The 23,172-nt window shown below is 26.3% G+C and overlaps 1 protein-coding gene across 1 annotated transcript; it reads left to right on the forward strand.

Annotated features, from left to right (window-relative positions):
* The first annotated feature begins 1,822 nt into the window (after positions 1-1,822).
* On the forward strand, positions 1,823-22,306 carry LOC128962632 (transcriptional regulator ERG homolog). The gene is made up of 11 exons (XM_054309026.1): positions 1,823-2,339; positions 2,805-2,909; positions 3,804-4,013; positions 4,090-4,164; positions 4,254-4,334; positions 14,650-14,700; positions 17,761-17,844; positions 20,339-20,386; positions 21,348-21,461; positions 21,614-21,759; positions 21,889-22,306. The coding sequence occupies exons 3-11, from the start codon at positions 3,932-3,934 to the stop codon at positions 22,222-22,224; spliced, it is 1,017 nt and encodes a 338-aa protein (XP_054165001.1). The 5' UTR covers positions 1,823-2,339; positions 2,805-2,909; positions 3,804-3,931; the 3' UTR covers positions 22,225-22,306.
* Positions 22,307-23,172: the final 866 nt, after the last annotated feature.

The following is a 23,172-nucleotide window of genomic DNA, read 5'->3' on the forward strand; positions in this document are numbered from 1 at the left end:
AAAATACTCTATTAGTAAATAAAGGGTTAAGAGTATAGCAAACAAAGTCAAGTTTATGAATTAAATGAGTATTTTGATTGAATGGTTATTGAATTGTCCTAATAATTGAAATGAATAACAAAATCAAATAAACTAATGATTGAATTGATGGACAATCAAAGGCTGGCAAATGCATAGAGTTGTTAAACGAAAGTTATAAGTAATAATAAAGTTCACTAAATAGTGGCTAACGATGACAATCGTTAACACAGTAGTACTCACTGTATTCATTGACTTTCGCCTAATTATGAAAAGCATTCAAACGGTTCAATTGGCCGATCCCTGGGAACAGACATTTGAAGGAATAACTGGTTGGAGATGCGCTCAGCAATGTGTGTATCGACACGTGCCGTCTTATGGTTTACTGAACATTAATACCGAGCACCGGACTCTCACTCATAGTCACTCATACCAAGCCATACATGAATGCGTGCATTTTTATAGTATTTATGGCATAGAAAAAAGCCAAAAACTACCCCCAAAAAGCTGGCACTAGTATATAGAGAAGCGCTTGCATGTGGATCGGTGACTCAATTTCCCGAACACAATGACTACCAGTGCTTCGGCACACTCCTCATTGACATCACTGACAGTACAACACATCTATAGTTTTTGCTTATTTTCAATTCATTTTATTGTACATCAATGCATACAATAATAATAATAATATAACCATAAACTACATGACTGATAGAGCACTGTTGGTTGTTGGTCCGGTACCGGCAACACATTATGATATGCTATGTATAACTCATTTGATATGATACTTCAACTATATTATACTATACATAACAATTGAGCTCAAAAGCTCATAATATGACAGACCTTATTGAATATACAATATATCGTGACTTAGATATTTGGGATGCAATATACAAGTTATAAAATTTGTAATATAAATGATCACATCATTGATGAAGTCAATGCTATATAATAACTATAAAAAAAATTATGAAATGAAAAAAGAGTAGTGAAAAAAATCATAATTGAAAATTAAAAGCAAAGCCTGTATAGTGTATTATATAATAGATATCATAACTCAGTTAGCATTGCATGCGGTGCCCCCAAAATAGTAGAGATGCACTAAAACATATTATTGCTTTACACTATAATTGTTGGCAACCAGTGCTTAATATTCATGGGCTCTCAGTTTGGGATACGGGAGTAACTGATGTAACTCATGGGAAAAATTTAATACATTTATGATTTTACGTTACGTTTGAGTGACTGCTAAAAGTCAGACCAATTTGACGTGTAGTCAAAACATTGATAGCGGCTATTAATATAAATGTATATCAATATTAGACAGTTAGAGTACATCACCAATTAGTAGTCAATTTTTTTGTTATCAACAATTTTGCTATCAAAATACATAATGTCAAAACATAATGTAATTAAAAATTGTTGTTTGCATGCATATTACTCTCATATGTATTTAATATATCATATAATATATATGACATTTACACATTAAATACAGTACTATATGTGTCGACGCGTTTGCACAGTTAGCCAATACTGTATAAATGATTTAAACAAAATTGTATGCATTTTGTAACATTATATGCATCCGCTTTTATTGTAAATTTACTACTCATTTCATTTAATAAGCATTAAAAATATTATTTTATTATTGTTATTAATAATTTTATTTATTTTCATTTGATAACTAAAAACATATATTTTTCTTAATTACTTAGTGTTTGAATAAAAGATTTTTATTAGTCAAATGAAGATGTTTTCAAACAATGTTAATAATAGTAATAATTCTGGAAATAATAACAACAATAATACAAATACTTTGACAAATGTTGGAAATGTTTTAAATAATAATTTGAATGATTTTGAGAGTGATCTGATTATCCATAAGTCCAGTGTTTGCAATCAAAGTAATAGTATACTGGCCTCAGCCACGGCCTCCATCTCAACGCACAGTCAGACCAATAGGCCGTCTCCAAGAATCTCAATCCAAGTTAAGGTCGAAGAAAACAGTATTAGTAGTAATGAAGATAACAGTAATGGTGATTGTAACGGAACAGTTGCCAATAATGGACAACAGTTACCTTCCGTGGCTAACAATTGGCCCAATGCTTGTATCTATAAGTGCAACATCTCTGCCTCCGCCGACACTCGACGTTATGTCTATAATGAAGACAAATGTTTGGAGACTGATATCGAGTCTAAGAATCAGGAAAACGAAACAAACCATTTGATTGCACTGAGAGATCAATTTCTTTGCTCTGGAAGTGCTTTCTCAGCAAATTCACCCCCGAATAGTCAACATTATATTGTGGATAATTGTAAGTATATCTTAACTGTTATTATTATCTGTTAAATACTAATCTGTAAATAACAATCTAATTGATATTTTTATTGTGTATTATTTTATTTTTTATTATTTCCTCTAATTTGCTTACAAATGTATTGAATTATGTTATATAAACCTAAGTACAGCAATACAATATACAGTATTGTAATATAACATATTTTTAATAGTTTTATAAATTATGTATAATATTTATAATTAATATCTTCAACAAATGTAATATATTTGAATAAGTTTGTCTAAATAGCTAATATATTTTGATTACTTTCTCATAACTAAACAATTTTTTCTTGACAAACACATACACAAAAAGATGATATTTTATAAGGATGTTATTTATTTTTTTTTAATGTTTAGTTTAAAAAAAAATATAATTTATCAAATTTAGTTACTAATACTTAATATTGTTATATTTTTAAATATACGATTAATATGACAGTTGGAAATCATTGTCCATCAAAACTGAATTCCTTACGAGAGGATGGACTTAACATACGCTCAAATCCATTGCAAGAGTCTTCAGTCAATAATTCAGATGATAAACGTATGTTTATTTTTTTGGTGATATTTATTCATTAATATTAGATTATAACAAATCAATGTTTTTTTTTAATAATTCATAGTTTTGCTAATTTAGCCTAATTGACATATTTTATTTTAATTATTATTATACATCTAGCAATTTGCATCAATTAATTTACTGATTATGAAATAAATATTATCCAAATTAGAAGGAGAAAAAAATTATTGCAAATGTTTGTAGATTTTTGTTTAGTTGTTTATATGTAGTGATGAGATCGTCAAATGAGATTTAGCAACAAACGGATGTCAATTGTCGGGAAGTGATGTGTCGGGTATTACCAATTGTTTTCCTTCTCGGAAAGTCAATACGTTTCCTTACCCATGATTTTTATCGAGTTTATAAATGTTTAACCAAATTATTGGTTTAATTAGTTTATTTTAGTAGCTAATCAATTATTGTTTGTTATATTTATTTTTAAAAATATGCTCAAATCGATAATTATTGTATTTGTAATGTAAGCTCATTTAATTAAAAAATAATAATAATTAGTATAATAAATAATAACACACTAATAATAAACATTTTTTTAGTAATTGTTGATAAAATTTTTAATTATAGGTTTAGTTTAATCTATTTATAAAACAATAAAAAACTAGTTTTTGATTTAATAGTATGCCTTATGTTTTGGTATTGTATTAATACTGTTATCTCAATCTATATATACTGTAAGCCATGCGTCGATCGATATCATTGATAGAAAAATGAATAGTTTTTGTTGTTTGAATCGACAATATTTTATTTGAAAGATATTAACATTTTAGCGCAACTCCTACTTATGATAATAGAAAAGCCAATCGTTTTTGCAAACAATAAAAATCAATTGATTTGACTAATTGTTTATCTTTTGTCTTTAAGAATTGGATCCAATTTATTGGAATTGGGAACAAGTGAGACAATGGCTCGAATGGACAGTTAAAGACTATGTATTGCATGACATCGATATCAATAGATTCAATCACTTTGTCGGCAAAGACTTGTGTCGTATGACTCGCGATGACTTCAAGAAGTTGACGAACTCTAACAATGGAGAACTCCTTTACGCACAGTTCCAACTCCTCAGACAATGTCTGCCATTTAGTTAACATTGATTTTAGACAAACCATTTAGACTAACCAATCATTTTATGATTACTTACAAATAGCATCCATTAATCTTTGCAAACAAGAGAAGCAAACAAATCAATCGATCGACACATTAACAACACTAACTTCTTCATGTGAGATATCTATTGAAAAGTTGACATTAATTTTATGTCAATCAAATGAACAACTATTTAGATAACAAAAAAAATGTGATATATTTCAGATCAAAACAAGAGTAGTTATTCTCAGAACCTGATCCACAGCAGTGCCAACTCTGGTCACAACTTTAGACTTACAAAAAATGGTAAGTCATTTAATATATACATTGTGTTAATGTTTATATTGAATAGAGTAATGTATTTTTCTATGGATACTTACCGTACTGTTAGATACAGTATGCGAGTGACTGAATAAGTGAGTGGGAGAGTCGGATAGTAGTTAGTGATGGGGAGAGAGAGAGAGAGAGAGAGAGAGAGAGAGAGAGAGAGAGAGTGAGTGAGAGAGAGAGAGGGATAACATAATGGTTGATGTTTTGGTAAATGTTTTCTTTAGCAATCTATTCATGCATTTGGTTCTCACGCGTCAAAACTTTTTTATATGTGAAGTGAGTGTGGAATGCATTGAATTTCTATGAATATATAGTTAGTGTTACTAACATTAAAAAATAACATAATATTATATTTATATTGAATACCAGTCTATTATACAAATAAATATATATATATAACTGTTACTCAATTTTTATTGCACTCAATCAAAGATTCTCACTCACCATTAGATTTGATTTGAGTTGTTATTAAATGAAAACATTTTGTGCATTTTGTCAGCGTTTCATATATTGAATCAATGATTTACAGCTCAATTGATATGAATTTAGAAATTCATGGGAAGAAAAAAGGTTATGTGATATTGGCTTCAATTGACTCTCACTGTCGACTATGTGCTAACGCGTGGCTTACAATATGGTCTCAATTAAGACATTACCCTATGTTGACCCTAAAGTTTACTATAGTATATAAAAATTATTTGAGTTTATTTAACAAATGAATAATCATCTATAATAACAAACACTGAGTTAGTTCATTCAACAACAAAAATTGTTAATATATTTGTAATGTAAAATTAATCACATACTACATAAAAATATATGTTTATTTCAAACGTTCAATAAACATATAGACATACGTCTATTAAAATAATTATTAATAAAACCAATTTTAATAGTTACTATATTAATAATAGGTTAAATGAATTTTTATTTTTAATAGCAAGTGATATTAAATAGCATTTGAAGTGTCTATAATATTTTAAATTTCTAATAAAAATTATTATAAATCTAAAAACTCTAAAAAAATCTCAAATCATTATTCATAAAATGTATGCTTATTTTTAACGTATTAATTTTTAAAAAGATCATTATTATAATCTAATGTAACAAAATATATAAAAGTTAATTTTAATCACATATAAAGAGCAATTGATAAAATTTATTGGTCTTTGAATTTTTTATTAACAAAGTAATATTATCATCAATGATCTATTAAAGTAAAAAACTAGTAAAAATATAACTTTAAATTATAAGCTATAAATTTTGTCAATTAATCTGTACAAGTGATTTTAATTTTTAAAAATTTAACATTATTTAAGCAACGTAAAATATTTTTAGACAATGTATCTTGATACTTTTTTTTATTGTCTATTAAAGTTATTTAATAATGTTAATACACAGAATTTAATTTATAGATTAATTATCAAAAGTATTTAAAATGTTAAACACTTTATTTTAAATTATTTTTTTAAAAAAAAGAATATCAAAAATTTATATAATTACAAACTTAATTAAATTGATTTGTAATTTACAAATATTGATTGTTAGTCGTTAAATGGTATGATTGTGGACCTGATAGATGGTGCCATTAATTTCATAACATATATCTATTGTATAGGAGGACATGGATATACAAAATTCAATACAATTTCATTTGACTCTCCATCGGAGCGATCGATAAAAATATTGAAAGAGTGTCTGACAGTGAACTGTACTGTACTGTTGAGCGCTAGGAGTATAGAGTTTGGGGTCATATAATATATTATACAGTATATAGAGTGAACCTAACAATACCACTGACTAACACAAAAAAGTCTAAAAATTGTGTGTATTTTTTTCAAAGAAAATAATGTTTTTCTCGCATTAATGATTTTGTTGGTCACGCGCCTAATAGACGGCATTTTCGGTACATTTGATGCAAACCTATACTATTTTTTTATATAAATGTCACTATCACTGCAAAATAGGAAAGTTAGGCCCTCTTTTCAAATGTCAGTTTCTTTTTTTCAAAGTGTTTGTTAGTGAGGAATGTTGTCATTTTGGTGTATCACTTGTTAACATAGGAATTGATCTTTCATTTAGTTTGCTTGACATTTAAAGTTTCAATAATCGATCCTTTTTTTGTTGTGTTTAGTTAACGCATCACTAAATTTACAACAAAAATCATCACAAAATTTTCCTTTTTATTTAAAAATAAGAATCACTTTTCTATTACTGTTATAATTGTCTACAAAAATCAATACAATATATAGTATTGAATATATATATATGAAAAACACGACTCTTATGTCAGCTTCTTATCTGTCGGTAAATCCATGTTTTATATGATGTAAAGTGTCATTACAGGCGTCATATACATTGAGATCTCTTGTATATCAATGTCTATCAGAAAAATACATTTGAAAAGTGTGTTATCAAACAATGCTATAATAGATAGAGTAATCACATATGAGTACAAATCTGCTTAAATACAACAGTCCTTCCCTAATGTTTGCTATGGTCTCAATACTGTAGTGACAGTTAGTTGTATTCAATAGTAATAAGTTGTCGATAATCCACATATGAGAGGAACAGGTCGACTGTAAGACTTAAACTATTGGTATAATTGTTGTTTGCTTTTGTGATTTAATCTGTAATAGAGAAGGGATTTAAACATTGGATAATAATAGAGATGATAATAGTTTTGGGTTTAGATTTTTATTATTATTAATATATTTACATTTTAAAAATGTACTGATCATTTTGAATTGACAATTAATTTAGTATTTATATATTGTATAATAAATAATAATGACGATTATTATTATTTTTATGGGAATTTATTGAAAGAAAGTATGAATATATTTAATTAAATTAGTATAGGATATCAAAAATAATAATAATTATTATTATTATGATTATATACCAGACCTCCCGCAGCATATTTATTGTTTATAAATGAATGTTTCAAATGAATCATTGAATGAAAATTTATTGAATTGAATTTATTATATATATATATATTTCTTAGCTTTTGATTTCAATAGTACGGTATATATTAACAATAACAGTATATACAATGTCTATCTATTATTATTGATTTAATATGTAGTTTTCAATGAACATTGAGTGTTGTTATATAGTGTTGATAATCGTTAAGATTTATTGCAGAATCGAGAGTCTGACTGAACATTAACTGTGATATGAAGTGAACGGTTGCACAGTTTGTGGTGTATGTGCTCATAGCCCTAGGCTTTGCTTTCATACGCTCATATAATATACACAGTGGGCTATGTATGTCATAATATTATAAATTGGTTTACTTTTAGAAACATATGGAAAATATGGGCTCATCATCATTGCAACCAATCGTTGTGCTTACATAACACCAACACTTCAATTGAAACATATATTTATATATATATCTATTTTGTGATAAAATATTACTTTCGATATATTTTGATTGGGTTGTCAAATATATATATATAAAAAGCATATATAAATAAATAGATATATTGCATAAACTTAGAGAAATGATAGTATAGAAAGAAAACAGTGTTTAGCCGCCAGTCGTTTTGTGGCCTTTCATTTCATTCAAACATCCCTTTTATCAAAACGTATATCACTTTTTGTCTGCAAATAAAAAGCAATATTCAATTGGCTTTTGCTTATGGAGAGCACTGTTAGTACTGTTAGTCCCATTGCATCGGCTTTTCTTTCAACTCATAACACTATATATAAAATATATTTTTATATTTAATACTTTATTTTGATTACAATTCATACTGTTATACTGATATATATACTCATATATTTAGTGCACAGTTAAGAGCACTGGTATTCATTGATGTGTAGTCTTATTGCTCAGAGAAGAGTAAATGTTGGGCTCTTGTTATGACATTTCACTTCTCAGTTCTGTCTCTTGTTTTTGTCTCACTCTCTCTATTCACCCATTGATTAAAAGATAGCATACTTTGCAAAAGTCATTCAATGTCCGACATTACCCTTATGTATGTCTTTCTTAATATAGTAAGAGTTTTGATAAGCAATACAGTAGTAGTAGTTATAAGGATATGTCAGACGTATTGTGGTTCAACTCAACTCTTTCCTATTTATCTATAATATGTATACATGTATTATACACATAGATATATATCATATATATATATATATATATATATATATATCTGTGTATATTATATATGATTTTTGATAGTAGTATTCGACATATAATAATAATAAGGGAATACCAGAGAAAATGAGTGAACAACCAGAAAGAGACCGAAGGATTTCCCGACTTTTTCCGTTTTCCTTCCTCTTCAGAGTCACACATATCATAGATTTACGGGTTTAGAGTATAACTGGTATTTTTGGCACACAATGTGTGTGATATCATTGAAAATTTATCATTAAATTTAAATTAATATTTATTTATTATACCATATATTAATAGGTAGTTTACATAAATTTAAAACAATAAAATTTTAAATATCGTTACACTAATGTATGAGATACTATTACTAATGATACCATGTATTATAAATATATTAATACTATAATCTAAAAATAATTTTTGATATTTTAGATACTAATAAATTAAAATTTCAAAATAATAGGTTATTTGAATTGAATCGTTAAATCAATTTAAAGAAAAAAGTGTAGATTTTATTAAACAAAACAAAAATAAATAAAAGTTATTCATTGAGTTATTTTGCTTTTATACAAATTACATTGAAATATATAATAATATAAAGTCTTAATTGAAAATTTTATTGAAATTGACAAACAATGTCTATAAACAGTGGCTAATAAAGTAAAATACAGTAACATTAGTTGTAATGTATTGTCAATTCTCTACCACACAATTGATTGCAATGTTTATAATCTAAAGCTATATTGTATTGTATGGTACAGTATATGTGTTGGTGTTATATGTGTGCCGAAAGCGGGGAAAAATAAATTAATAGCAAAATTGAGAATCAAAGCTAAAATTAAGGGAAAATGATTGCTTCAAAAAGCGTTTGTTTGAACTTTGATTTTACTTTATTTCATTTTCACACTCTATAACATCAATTGCATTGTAATTACAATTTTGTCGCTTATTTTTCTCTATTCATTTGCCTCTTAATAATGATAATAATAATACAGTAATACAGTAATACAGTAGTAGGAGTTTTGTAATATTATTTTTATGTATGTTATTATCAGATGTTATATATGAGATGTTCATCTAATGCAATGAGTTTTGTTGTTTATATGTTTGGATATCTTATTGTATAAAAATATATGATATAAATAGTAGTAAATCTCAAGGCTGTAGACAATTCAATCATTTCATATTTCCTCACTTCCGGTATCATTAAAGTTAAGTCAAGGCATTACTGGTCACTAAACGGAAACTACTTTTGATGTTCTCATCTAAACTCTTCCATCCGTTTTAATAATTTATATTCATTTCATTCAACTATTTTTGCTTTTTATTTAAACCATATTTATATAAATTCAGTATAATGTATACGACTGTTCAACTGTTTTTCATTTTTAGCAAAATATTTATTTACTAAAAATTTGTTGGAGAATAAATGTTATATACTATACGTATATTTCAAATATTATATTTGTTGCACAAAAAAATATATGACCCAAAAGTATAAGATTTCAACAAAAATCGGGTGAATATCATGACTGGTATTCATATATTGAATTGATTGATAACCAGGAATTGTCAAATTTTATTGACAAATAAATTGAGTCAAAATCTCTAAAAGTTGTTTATAAATTATTGTTTGTATTTGTTATAGATGTCTGGGAAAGTCATACAAAAAAGTGTGGCCCAGTTTATAGCTGCCTGTGCTTTGCTGTGGAGTTGGGTTTCTTTTGTGTGACATTTGTATGACACAGACATTACATATATATATAGGGAGAGAGAGAGAGAGAGAGAGAGAGTTGAGGAGTAAAATGACTGAATGTGTTGATCCTTTAACTTCACGCCCTATTCATCTCAATCGTCATATATATATCTAACATTATATACTGTATATACCGCCCGCACACTCAAAAGGCAACGGGTTTTAACATTTGCATTACTAGTTTACAGTTAGGCCTTTGCACTGTTGGTTAACAATTTGTTTATTCATTTGGTTTACACAATAGCTGTGATGCAAATCCCATACAAACGTCAAATAGTAAACACCTTGTGTTGCATATGTGTATCCAAAACGCAAGCTGTATGTGTCATCCCTGGCCTCTGCAACAGTAAATGGATTAATATGTGTCCTAATGCCAGATCATTATCTTTGAAAGCTTTTTAAAAATCAAAATAAAATATATATTATTTAATTTGTAACTGTTATGAACACATACTGTGAGACTATAAATGATATAAAGTAAAATATGGATAATTTTATAAAATATATGAAATAAATAAAAATATTTATTTATAAAAAAGATTTTGTAATAATTTTACCAATTGTTAAATATGTTTCATTCAAACGCTGTTATATTTGCTTTGATATCATATAAAATATAATCTTTCAATTGAAACCATTGGCTATTATGGTCAGCAACACAGGGCATCATAATATATGTAATAAAATATCATAATTTATTATATATTTCAATGATTTCAATGACATTACTGGTCTTTCAATTGTAGATTAAAGATATGATACTAATGGCATTCAAAATGTTGGAGAGAGAGAGAGTCGTCCAAATGTTTTCTTTAATATTGTCTCCAAATGAAAGATAGTTTATAAAACATGGGGAGTCATCGACAATATATTCTATACATATTGTATATATAAATAAAGGGAACAGTTTTATTGACAATCGCTTAGATGGCCTGTTTGTCAATTGAGTAGGCGTTAAAGCCATTGTGTTTTGTGCTTATAATATACAAAAAAATTAAACTTAACTTAAATGACAAATGGATGCAAACACTCTCTAAACAGGAACCGTATTAATCGCTTACTTATTATCGACTTTTGATACAACCTTTATATTCTTTTCTAATAACTATCTAACAGTCCCTATACATCCATGTGCTACACCTGCAGCTTATTTACAAATATTAGCTGATATTCTTATGCCTTAAAACTGTAAAGTATTAAAATTATTGACTAACTCTTTTAGTATTCATTTAATAATAATCAATAAGTTTATGCCTTACGGTTCAACAGTTTTAAATTGATTTTGAGTTGACTCAGAATATGTTATAAAATATTGCTTTTGGCAAACATTTTTGTTTGTATCGCAACACAGATTTAATAGCAGTCAGAGTATTACATTAACTATCTTTTAGTCTCTTTGTTAATGTACTGAATGTTATTTGGGAAGAGAGGGTTGTAATGGGTTTTGACCCATAGCTAAGTGTACTGCAAGAGAGAGAGAGAGAGAGAGAGAGAGATTGTAATACAAACTTATAGATAGATATGTTGTTGTGTTTGTAATCATTGATTCATTCATTTATTCACATAAAAGCACTTTTGTTGCTCTCCTTTTTCAATGTTTTGATGCGGTTTTATAGCAGTGAAGTACAACAATAAAGTATTATATAACGACAGTAGTGATGATAGCACTGTTAACTACCACCTCATTGATATCAGGACCGCATGAGAGTCACATCAGATTACGCTTAAGTGAATGGGATGTTCATATCATTGATAATAATAATGAGTTTACATCTGCACAGTCATACATAATTTGTTTGCATCCAAAGCCAAAGCCGTATCAAATTGTTGTATCTCTAGCCATACCCTGCCGTCGACCGTCGGGTCATTCAATTTCTATGTCTATCTTTCAGTGAGATTTGATGCCCGACATAGTATAGTGTGATATATACTGTATATACACTACAGTATGTTATATGTTAACAATGTTAGCGTCTATGCGGACAACTTAGTTGGGCCACGTGTGGGCTCAGGAGGGGATACTGAGAACCTGAACCAACACACAGAGCACAAACACGTGCCTAAAGTGAACGTCTCTTATTTACATACGGTATGTGAGAATATGCGACATCAATGTGACCTCACTTACCATCTCATAGCACACCACTTCTCTCTCTCTCTCTCTCTCTCTCTGTGTGTGCTCTCTATGTTATGTTTCATGTCATACGTGTGCCAATGAATTGCACTGTTTTTGAATATATTTTTCTTTTTTAGTTTGATATTGTTTTCACATTTTTGTCTCAATTGTAGTTTCAATGTATTATTGCTATTCATTCAACTATACAATTCATAAAAGGCTTGCTATACTCTACAGGAGTCTACACTTTGTTTGTGTATATTTTTCCATTAAAACTATAAAATCAAATGAAAAAATATTGAATTGAATTGATTTTATATTCATTTTGTATTAACAATACAATGATTATTGAAATGAATGGTTATGTCTATAAGCTTTAGTTATGGGATTATCTTATGAACTGTTAGTTAAATGGGAAATATCCTAAAATTATACGATATATATATATATTATATAAACAGTATCTATTGATTAACCATTTAATGTTTTCATTTTTATTTAGAAATTAAATTAAAACTAAAATTGTTAATATCATATAAATTTAGTACATAATGTTATAATTAAATGATAAATATTAACAATTTTCGGAAATTTTTCGGAAATATAGCAAAATAAAAAATAGTCGGACCGGATCTAACACATCCCTATTTGTTATATTATATTATATATATATTTATGTATATATATATACAATACAATACAATATATAAATGTTTTATAAATAATCATTTCACGTTTTTCTCCACTTAATACGTGAACATTTTTTTATTAAATGCAATTTCATTATACTATTTATTAAATGCATATATATTTATAGAGTATAAATATAAAACAATATTATTTGATTGAGTGCTTTGACCATAAGTATCATCAAATCATAGAGTAATTATATTAATGATAGATATTTATATTTAAATTAAAAAAATCATAACTAAATTTTATTAGTATGTTAATTTATACAAATTATTAAAATATTTATGTTTGAAAATTTTTTAGTATTTAACATTATTATTATTTTCAATTTTAGTGTTAAATAAATAACCATTAAATTTTAAAAAAGAAAATACTCGCAATTTATTATTGTTATACATTATATTTAAATGTATGTTTTAGTTTTAAATGAATTTAACATAAAAATAATTAAATATTTGATGTATTATACATAATAATTGGCATATGTCTGTGTGTTTGTGTTAAGATTATACATTATGACAGCAAAAATTGTCATTTATTTAATTTTGTGCAAAATATTAGATCAATAAATAAGATGATGAGCTTATATATGATGATAGTTAGTGTCAAAATCATTAGTCAGTTCCCACCCAAAAGGTCGCTGAATATGCTTTCCATTGGTGTTCAGTGTTGGCTTCAGTAGTCTCACCATTGGTTCTCACTGTTTGGATGCAGCGCTGGCTTATGTACTGTATATACAGTATGTATGTAATGTGTAAGCCTTTGCTCTGAATGCGCTACAACTGAATGTCAAAACTCAATACAGACATACAGTGCTCTCAATTGGGATCGATATTGGGATCACTATTGCTATTCTAGTCAACGACATTACCAATACATATAACAGTCAAATATAACTTTTCTATCATAATATATATGTTATAATACATAGTATATAAAGTGGTAACTTATATCATATAATATACAACTCATCACTAGCTAACTGATCAATGGCTTTAAACATTGTTAACTTGTTAGCAGTATTTTTGCTTATATAACAATTGTCACATTTTTTTACTACTCTTTGCATTTTAATTATTACTTTGTCTTCCGCTTTCAAACAACAGCTTAATATGAAATGAATTTCATGTAATAAAAGTTTTTTTTTCTTCTGACACCAACTTTGAAAATATTGTTTGAAAAATCGTGTTTCTCTATAATTTTTGTTTGTTTGTGAAAATTAAGCAATTTATTTAAAAAAAATTATTATAAATTTTGTTTGGTATTGCATATTGTTTGACCAAAAACTTTAATATAGTTTTTTTAATGTTTTAAGATTTTCATGCAAAACAATTATAGTTAATAATTGTTTTTTTAAATAAAATATATGCAAACAATTTTTAAATCAGAAACTAATTGTGACCAACATTTGGCCACTTCTTCATTAATTTCCGATTCATTTTATAATCAAACAAAAAATTATCCCCAAATGTTATTCACCGGTAATATTATCATTTGATATATGACTAAACAACTAATCTGATAAAACAATATTAAAATATTTTATAATATTTACTGATAATTATTAATAAATTATATTTTAAAATATTTACAGAGACCTCATATAAGGGTGCGTGGGGTTCACCGTCTCCTTCCCCGAGTCAAGGTTTGTCTAAATATATTTAATTTTTAAATATTTTTTCAAAAGTTGTTAGTTTAGACATTTTTTATGTTAAATGTTATGTATAAAATAATATTCAGTATAAAACTTATTGCCACGTATAAAGTCAAAGTCATTTGTATTTTACGATTTTTCAAATAATTTCCGCATAAATCCAATTTACAAAACAAATATATTTCTATTTTTGTATTAATATTATTGCATTCAATCATAATTGATTCATAAAAACAGTACATATTTGAAAATATGTTACTGAAAATCTAAATTGAAAATTGAAATCTAATTTTAAATAATTTTTAATTTTATTTATTACAATATTAAATATTGAAACAACTCTATCGTCCCAATGAATATTATAATGTTAAATATTATAGTATTTTATATATTATTTATAAAAACATTATGAAATGATTAAATTAAACTGTTTTTATATTAATAATTAATATTTTATCTAAATTATATGTTGAATTTATTTCATAAAATTAAATTATTTAAAATTTATTAGAATTTATAATTATAAATAATATATACAATATATAATATATATATTTGTAAACATTATTAGTTTATCGCAAATTTCTATACAATGATTGGTTTTACTATTCATTTGTATTTCTCCGGCACTCACTCTCTCTCTCTCACATACAATGAATGTAATAATAATGAATAGATTATACACGACTACAGTAGACACTGTATGGTATGGAGTGGTAGTAAGGGCTCAGGTGTTGTCCTAAATAAATAGTGTTAACCTCTGGTCTTAATGGCTAAACGTTTCCCATCGTTGTTATGGTCCATAACTTTTCGTGAGAATCTCATTCACGCATTTGATTTGAAGCTAATTAACAAAATATAATATAAATTGGATATCGTTTCTCATTTTTATTTCACCAGATTTATAGCATAGTCATCAAAACTCACTGCCATTTGACGTCAAAACAGTTTATTTTATTTTTTTGTGTTCAAACTTTTAACAATAGGCACTCAATTTTTCTCAGCAATCAATTTTTGTTGACTTTTTAACTTACCGTTTGACACACCCAACAACCCCCGCAATCATTGAACAATATTTTTATGAAAATAATAATAATAATAATACAACTATTTATATAAAATATAATTCATATTATTATTACATGTAGCGTATGCACCAAAATATATTTATATATATATATATAAAGTCCAAATATTACTGTTTTAGTGCTAATATTTTGTACAAATTGAGTCTTACATTCATTTCCAATGTATTCTTTAAATATATAAATAAAAAAAGTCTGCTTCTGTAGGGACAGTGAGTTAGCACGCGATCCCCTAACTCACATAATTTACACATACAGTACAGAGAGAGAGAGAGAGAGACCGGTGGGTGAGCGTTGTTATAATATGTCGGCACAATACAGGTGACAAATTAGTCGGTCCTATGCATCGACAAATACCCTATTTATTGTAGGCGGTAGTGCACTGTTAGTACAGTACATCCAGACTAAAGTACAGTACGCGCGTGAATTCATTTGTTATATTAGTGTTGTATACACTTATGTTATATGCCGTCATATCATTCATTCATTTTTTGCATTCAAATAGTTTTTTAAAGAGTACGAGAGAGTCACGAATATTAACTGAAATAATATATATATATATATATATATATAAAGAGAGAGAGAGAGAGAGAGATTTTTAAGTTGACTTTTGTTGTGTTGTTATATATTTCATAGCAAACAAATCATAATTCATAAAAATTTTGCTTACTTTTCAAGATTTGTTATAGTTATCAGAAGTGTTTTAACATAACAACAACAAAAAAAACTTGTTTAAAAAGCATACAAATGTAAAACATTATTGTTGTTTTTCTATATGTATTTTAGGTATAGGTTATGTACTGTATATACTGTATGATAAAACTAGTCTAACACATAAAATATTTTAACAAATATGTTTAGCTAACAATAGCATTAAACTTGTAATACCAAGACATTAGCGCTTATTTTTCTATCCGATAGCTAAAGTGTGCCTCAAGTCCTAACAAATATTATAATTGGAGTTATTTTTTTCAAAAAAAAAATGTTTTGAAAATTTATATTATCTATTATATATTCATATATAAATATATATATATATTTATGTACTTAAAATAAAGTAGTAATGTCTAGCATAGTATACTGTATATAATATATAAACTAGTGTTGTAGTTGTTATGTAATGCCTATCGTAATAATGTTTAATGCACTTCACATTTACGGCACACACATCTCTAAGTGACTAAAAGCCAATGAATATAAAAGTGCATTATTTGCCGTCATTTGGCTTATTTGAAGCCACAATGATGTGCTCTATTGCGTGGAACCACCACTTTCTATGGCATTACACTAATATATAAATAAGTCTCAGTTGGCACGATATACATATATATTCACATTATTATTATTATTATATAGATATATGTATTTTATGTATATGTATGTGAAGGCTAATCATCTACAATCTAATGGATGAGGGGGTGAAAACACTACTTTTTGACGACTACCAACATATTTGTTATATGATTACAGCTACCAGTCCTATCGCTTCAACATTAATATTAAACTACAATACTGTAAATTATAAGCTTATATATGATACATGAAATATGCTATTAATTTCTTGCCAAACAGTATTGCCACAAATCACATATTAAAACTAATGTAAAAGCATTTATTTTTAGCTAAAATTCAAAGATAACTGAATGATAAATATGAGTTTATTTTTGTTGTTGTTATATTCTCCAATCAATAAGGCTTTTTAAAAACGAGTACAAATGATAATCAATAGTATTATAAATTATATGCCATATATTGTTGACAATATTATTGTTATTTGAATCCAATTCTTGCAGTGATTCATAATTTATTGGTTCAACAATTGAATCAAATATTATATATTCAGCTTCTATTGAATTCTTTAATATAATTTTGCACAAAATTTGAGTATAAAATTTATATGTTATTACTTTAAATAAGATTTGAATTCAAACATTGCATTTTAAATACAATTTGCATACCATTACAGGCTATCATCACAATGCCATCAGCGGTATGACAAAGCCATCAGTACTGGAGCCGCACAGTCACTCACACTTACGGAATATGCAGGGTATGTATCAATACAATTGTTAGCATTAAAAATTGAGACAAAAACAGTCCAAATCACAGCTATTGTATAAGCAATGAACCAATCAATTCATGCCTTAATTTCTTTCACTAAATCCAATGCACACATACTTTACAAGTCCTGCTTGTATTTGACAATAAACTAAATAAGATATCATATCGTAAAACACGTATACATGAGTTTTCTTTATATAACTTTTTTGTTGTTTAACTCATCCCAAAACCATTTATATATTCAGGTCTTGTATTGAATGGACTTAAACTAACGCATCAGTGAATCCTAACTGCTGTTTAGCAATAGTTGCGATTCACTGTATAGGGAGTCCACTCCTAATAGAAAGACAGTCTATAATAAACTCAACAAAATTCAATGCATTTGTAATATCATTTTATTTTCACGAAATTCCTTATTTACGACTCATTTATAAACTAAACTAAACTAAACTTAGAGATTAGAGATGTATATCTAATTCTTGAAAAAATAAGTATTTATAACAAATATTTTTTATATATATATATATAAATTTATATTATATATAACTATTACTACATAAAAGTAGTATTTATTGCAATTGTATTACTATACAAATGGGCACACTTTGGATTTTGAGCTATAAAGTTGTTTATAATATAAATGGAAATTTTCGTTATATACTGTATTTTATATGTATATCCAAAAAACAAAATCAAAATGTTTTAGTGGGAATACAACAGAAATAAATATTTTAGACAATATTTTTTAAAGTGGAAAGTCTACAGTAATATAATTTATATAGAGATTTCAATAGATTGTTATTATATAAATATAATATAATACTCTATAATAATCTCAAACGTAAACCATAATCCTATTAGATATGATGTGACATTGATATATACAAACAGAGTATATAACATGAGTGATAACTATCACACGACAGCTAAAGATAAATCATTGCTTTTTTCACTATAGTGTTTGTAAATTGAATCCACAATACAGACACACAATTTGTGAACAACAGTGAGGACAGGGAGAGTGTCATAGCTGTGTGTGTGTGCGATGAGTTTATAGCCTTTAACATTACATTAAAAGCCAAACATTTGTGTTTAAATCTACACTACAGTACATTACAGTCACATCATGTTTTTCAAACAACATAAAGCTATCATATAAGACGTAAATTACTTATGTTTGAGACATTTTTTTGTGTCCCTCTTTTCAAACTCAAATGACTGGAAGCCAACGATATTATAGTGATTTTAACTTTAATTTATTGCATTTTTTATAATATACTACCGATAGTACAGTATTTATCTCTATATATAAATTATATACTGTAAACTGGTAAACGACATAATAACTTATATACTGAATATAAAATTTAGTTATATATAATTTTTTCAATACAATTGTAAGAAACCCTTTGATTATCACTCGATTTTTTCAACAATAATTACAATTATTGTATAGAAAATCAAATTAAATGAAATAAAATGTTGAAAATATAATAAATGAAAATGTACTGTATTTACACATAAATTTATGGTATGAAAATGCTAGAGAGCACCGGTATATTTAGAGTCAGAGATCAATAGAGTGGTACAAATTCCGGACACAGGAATCGTTGAATTCTTCGTCAATTTCCTTCACTCATCCGGACGTTTGCCTTCTTTGGCGATGCCTTTCCCTCAGACATACTCTCACAATCACAACATATATATGCACTCATATCATATAATGGCAACACATTAACCAATTGTGTTAACCATTTTTGATAACTTCATAACTATACGGATGTTTCCATTTCAAGTAAACATTGTTTAACCAATAATATGATTTAACGTTTTCATGTTTGTCGGCATTTATCACTTTTAAAAAGCCAAAAAAAATTATGTCAAAATTTAATGGTATTATAATATAAATTATATATTAATAGTGTATTTATTATAAAATTTAGTAAAATAATACATTTTAATGGAAAATATATTTTATATCCAATATTTATCTATTATTTTACTGTACTGTTGAATATACTGTATTAAGTGGATTAAGATCTTATAAAATTTAATGATTTGATGTAATTTCACAGCTAAAGCAAACACACATATAATAAAATAAAGTAAATATTATATCATAAAAATAAGACAAACATAAAAGTGTGACCACAAAGTTTTTTTTAGTAAATTGTTAGGTCTTATGTTATGTACACTGAATATTAGCTATAATTGAAGTCGAGATGAGGTACCCAACGATTATACTGTATATAGTGTTGGTATTGTCTCAATGCCTCAATTTGATGGTTTGACTCATTTCACCCAATGTTTACTCTATCATAAGGTTTCGTTGCATTTAAAAATCATATTATATTACTAATGGATTCCTCCATTACAAGTGCAATGCATTTAGTCCGTAGTCTTTAATAATTATGATATCTATTATTATTTTTATTATTTTAACTTTAATATATTTTATCTCAAATTTATCACTATATTTGCAGATCCATATACTATGTTTGGACCTACAACTCAACGATTGACAACATCAGGTTAGACTTTAACATTGCTTATACTATATCAATACCAATAATAATAATTATTATTTTTAGTATTATTAGTATTATTATTATTAAACTTAATTAACATTTCAATTAAAAATAATAATCTAACATCTACTGTATCACAATATTTAATGTTTCACAATAGTTGATACTAAAGTATCTATTTTTTATTTATCATTTTTTTATTATCTACACAACCTATGTTTGCATATAATATACTATAGTTAATATACTTTACAGATAATACAGTATATACCATATAATACTATCTACTAATACGTGATTTCATAACTTTCATTAATTTATTGTTTAGTTTCATTAAAGTATTTATCATTACTGTATTATTATTATTATCACTAAAATCTGATTACTTGATCATTGATAGACATACAGAGTAGTTTATACGTTAAAATATTTTTATATAATTTTTTAATGCCTTATTCATAAATTGTGTGAAAATAATATATAGAAAATATATAGAATCGATATTTATTCAAAATAAAACAAATTATGTTATTTTAGTTGTAAATATAGTTTATAAATAAAATCAACAAAACTAAGTTAAACATTGCACACAATATTAATATTTAACATACAATAGTTATTTATGTTGTTTTTAATATAAAACATATATTAAAAGCAAAATAATAATCATAATTTAATGAAACTAAAAAATATAATAATAATAACAATATTAATATTAATATATTTTATACACATAACTTAGTTAGTATTAATTTTTAATTTATTTTTGAAAGCATAACATTAAATAAAACGATTTTCTTGTTACACAAAATATCTATCGATTTTTTCATTAATATAATTTACATTTCTATTAGTCGTGATAAAAATAAAAACATTTAATAATTAGTTTTTAAAACATTTGTTAATTAAAAATTTAATGATAACACCATTTAACAAATTGATGACATTTTATATATAATTATAGGTTCGGGTCAAATTCAATTGTGGCAATTTCTACTTGAGCTTCTTCAAGATAGTGCTAATTCACACTGTATTACGTGGGAGGGAACTAATGGAGAATTCAAACTATCAGACCCAGGTATGTCTTATATACACACAGTATATATATATACAAATTATTAATTGTCATAATAATTAGTAAAACGGCAATTAATATACAAACAAATACAGTATATAGTGTTGAATGTATTGACTGATAAAACTAATTAATAATTGTTTTTCTGATTACAGATGAAGTGGCGCGAAGATGGGGTGAAAGGAAGAGTAAGCCTAATATGAATTACGATAAATTGAGTCGAGCTTTGCGTTATTATTACGATAAAAACATAATGACCAAGGTCCATGGCAAACGATACGCTTATAAATTTGATTTCCAGGTTATTATATTTATTTTAAATATTAATTTTTGTTCAGACAAATTAAAATAATTATAAAATTTGTCGACAATAACTTTATGCAGTAATATATATAATAATTCAATTTAGTCGTTGATTTTGTTTACACAGGGTTTAGCTCAGGCCACACAACCAACAACGGCTGACCCGTCGGCATACAAAGCGGCCTATCAATCGGCCGATCTATTCATGCATCCGCCGCCAGGCTATCCACATCACGGATCGGCTGCAAAACACCTCAACTTTGCCGCCGCCGTTCACAGCGCCGGTATCTCTCCGTCGACTTCTGGTAGTATATTCCCGTCGGCGTCTTCCTATTGGACGAGTCCGAGCAATCTATACTCAAATATAGCTGCGGCATCGGCCACACATCACGCTTCAATGCCACACCATCACCACCCGTCTCATGTGACCTCTCATATTGGCTCATATTCTCATTACGCGTGATAAGCATTGCAACGCTTAATATCTTACTTTTAACACACTTTTACTCAATTAATGTCAGGAAAGGTATGAAACATTGATACTCCAGTGATTATCGTATATATATATATAATAATAATAATTAATATATGTTTTCAAATTTGATAGTTATTATAATAATATTATTATTTCTTATAATTTATACTGTATATTATATATAATTTGAGCCAAATTTAAGACTTTTAATCTTAAATTATTATATAAGATATTAATTATTAAAACATTTACCAACTATTGATGTTTTAATAATCTAATTGTATAGTAGACACAACTACTAGTCTATGATTTGCCAAAACAAAACTGATTAAGTGATAAAAAATATTTATGAGATATTATATTTAAATATTATTTACAATCAATAGGTCGCTTAATAATATTAGATTAATAAGTATATAAATAATATACTGTATATTTCCCATTTAATAAATCTCATAAATGTATAATTTTTCCAAATCTTAATTTTTTGAAAATTTAAACATCAGTTGCCATTTAATATTACTCAATTAAATGTAAAATAAATCCAAAAAAAATTGTGGCAAAAACTACTTAATTGTAATCTAACTGTTAATAATAATAATAATAATAATAATAATAGTATACACAAAAATCTTAAATTATAATTATACTATTATTAATATTATAGTGTATACAAGATTGGATTAATCTAAAATGTGTAAGATTACAAAATTATTGTTATTTATAAAATTATTATAAAATTATTATAAAATTATATGTTATAAATATTATAACTAGTCATAATTTAATTTTACTCTTTATTATATGTATACTGTACTGTATTTATAAAATACAACAATTATTATTATATAGAAAATAATTGTACATTTTTCAAAAGTTAATTATGTATCCAAATTAAATAATGTTAATTTAGATAAATATTCTGTATGTATAAAA

The sequence above is a fragment of the Oppia nitens genome, unplaced genomic scaffold (genome assembly GCF_028296485.1).
Source record: "Oppia nitens isolate AA-2021 unplaced genomic scaffold, nextdenovo-longstitch-racon4-pilon3 scaffold6_pilon_pilon_pilon, whole genome shotgun sequence".
Lineage (NCBI taxonomy): Eukaryota > Metazoa > Arthropoda > Arachnida > Sarcoptiformes > Oppiidae > Oppia > Oppia nitens.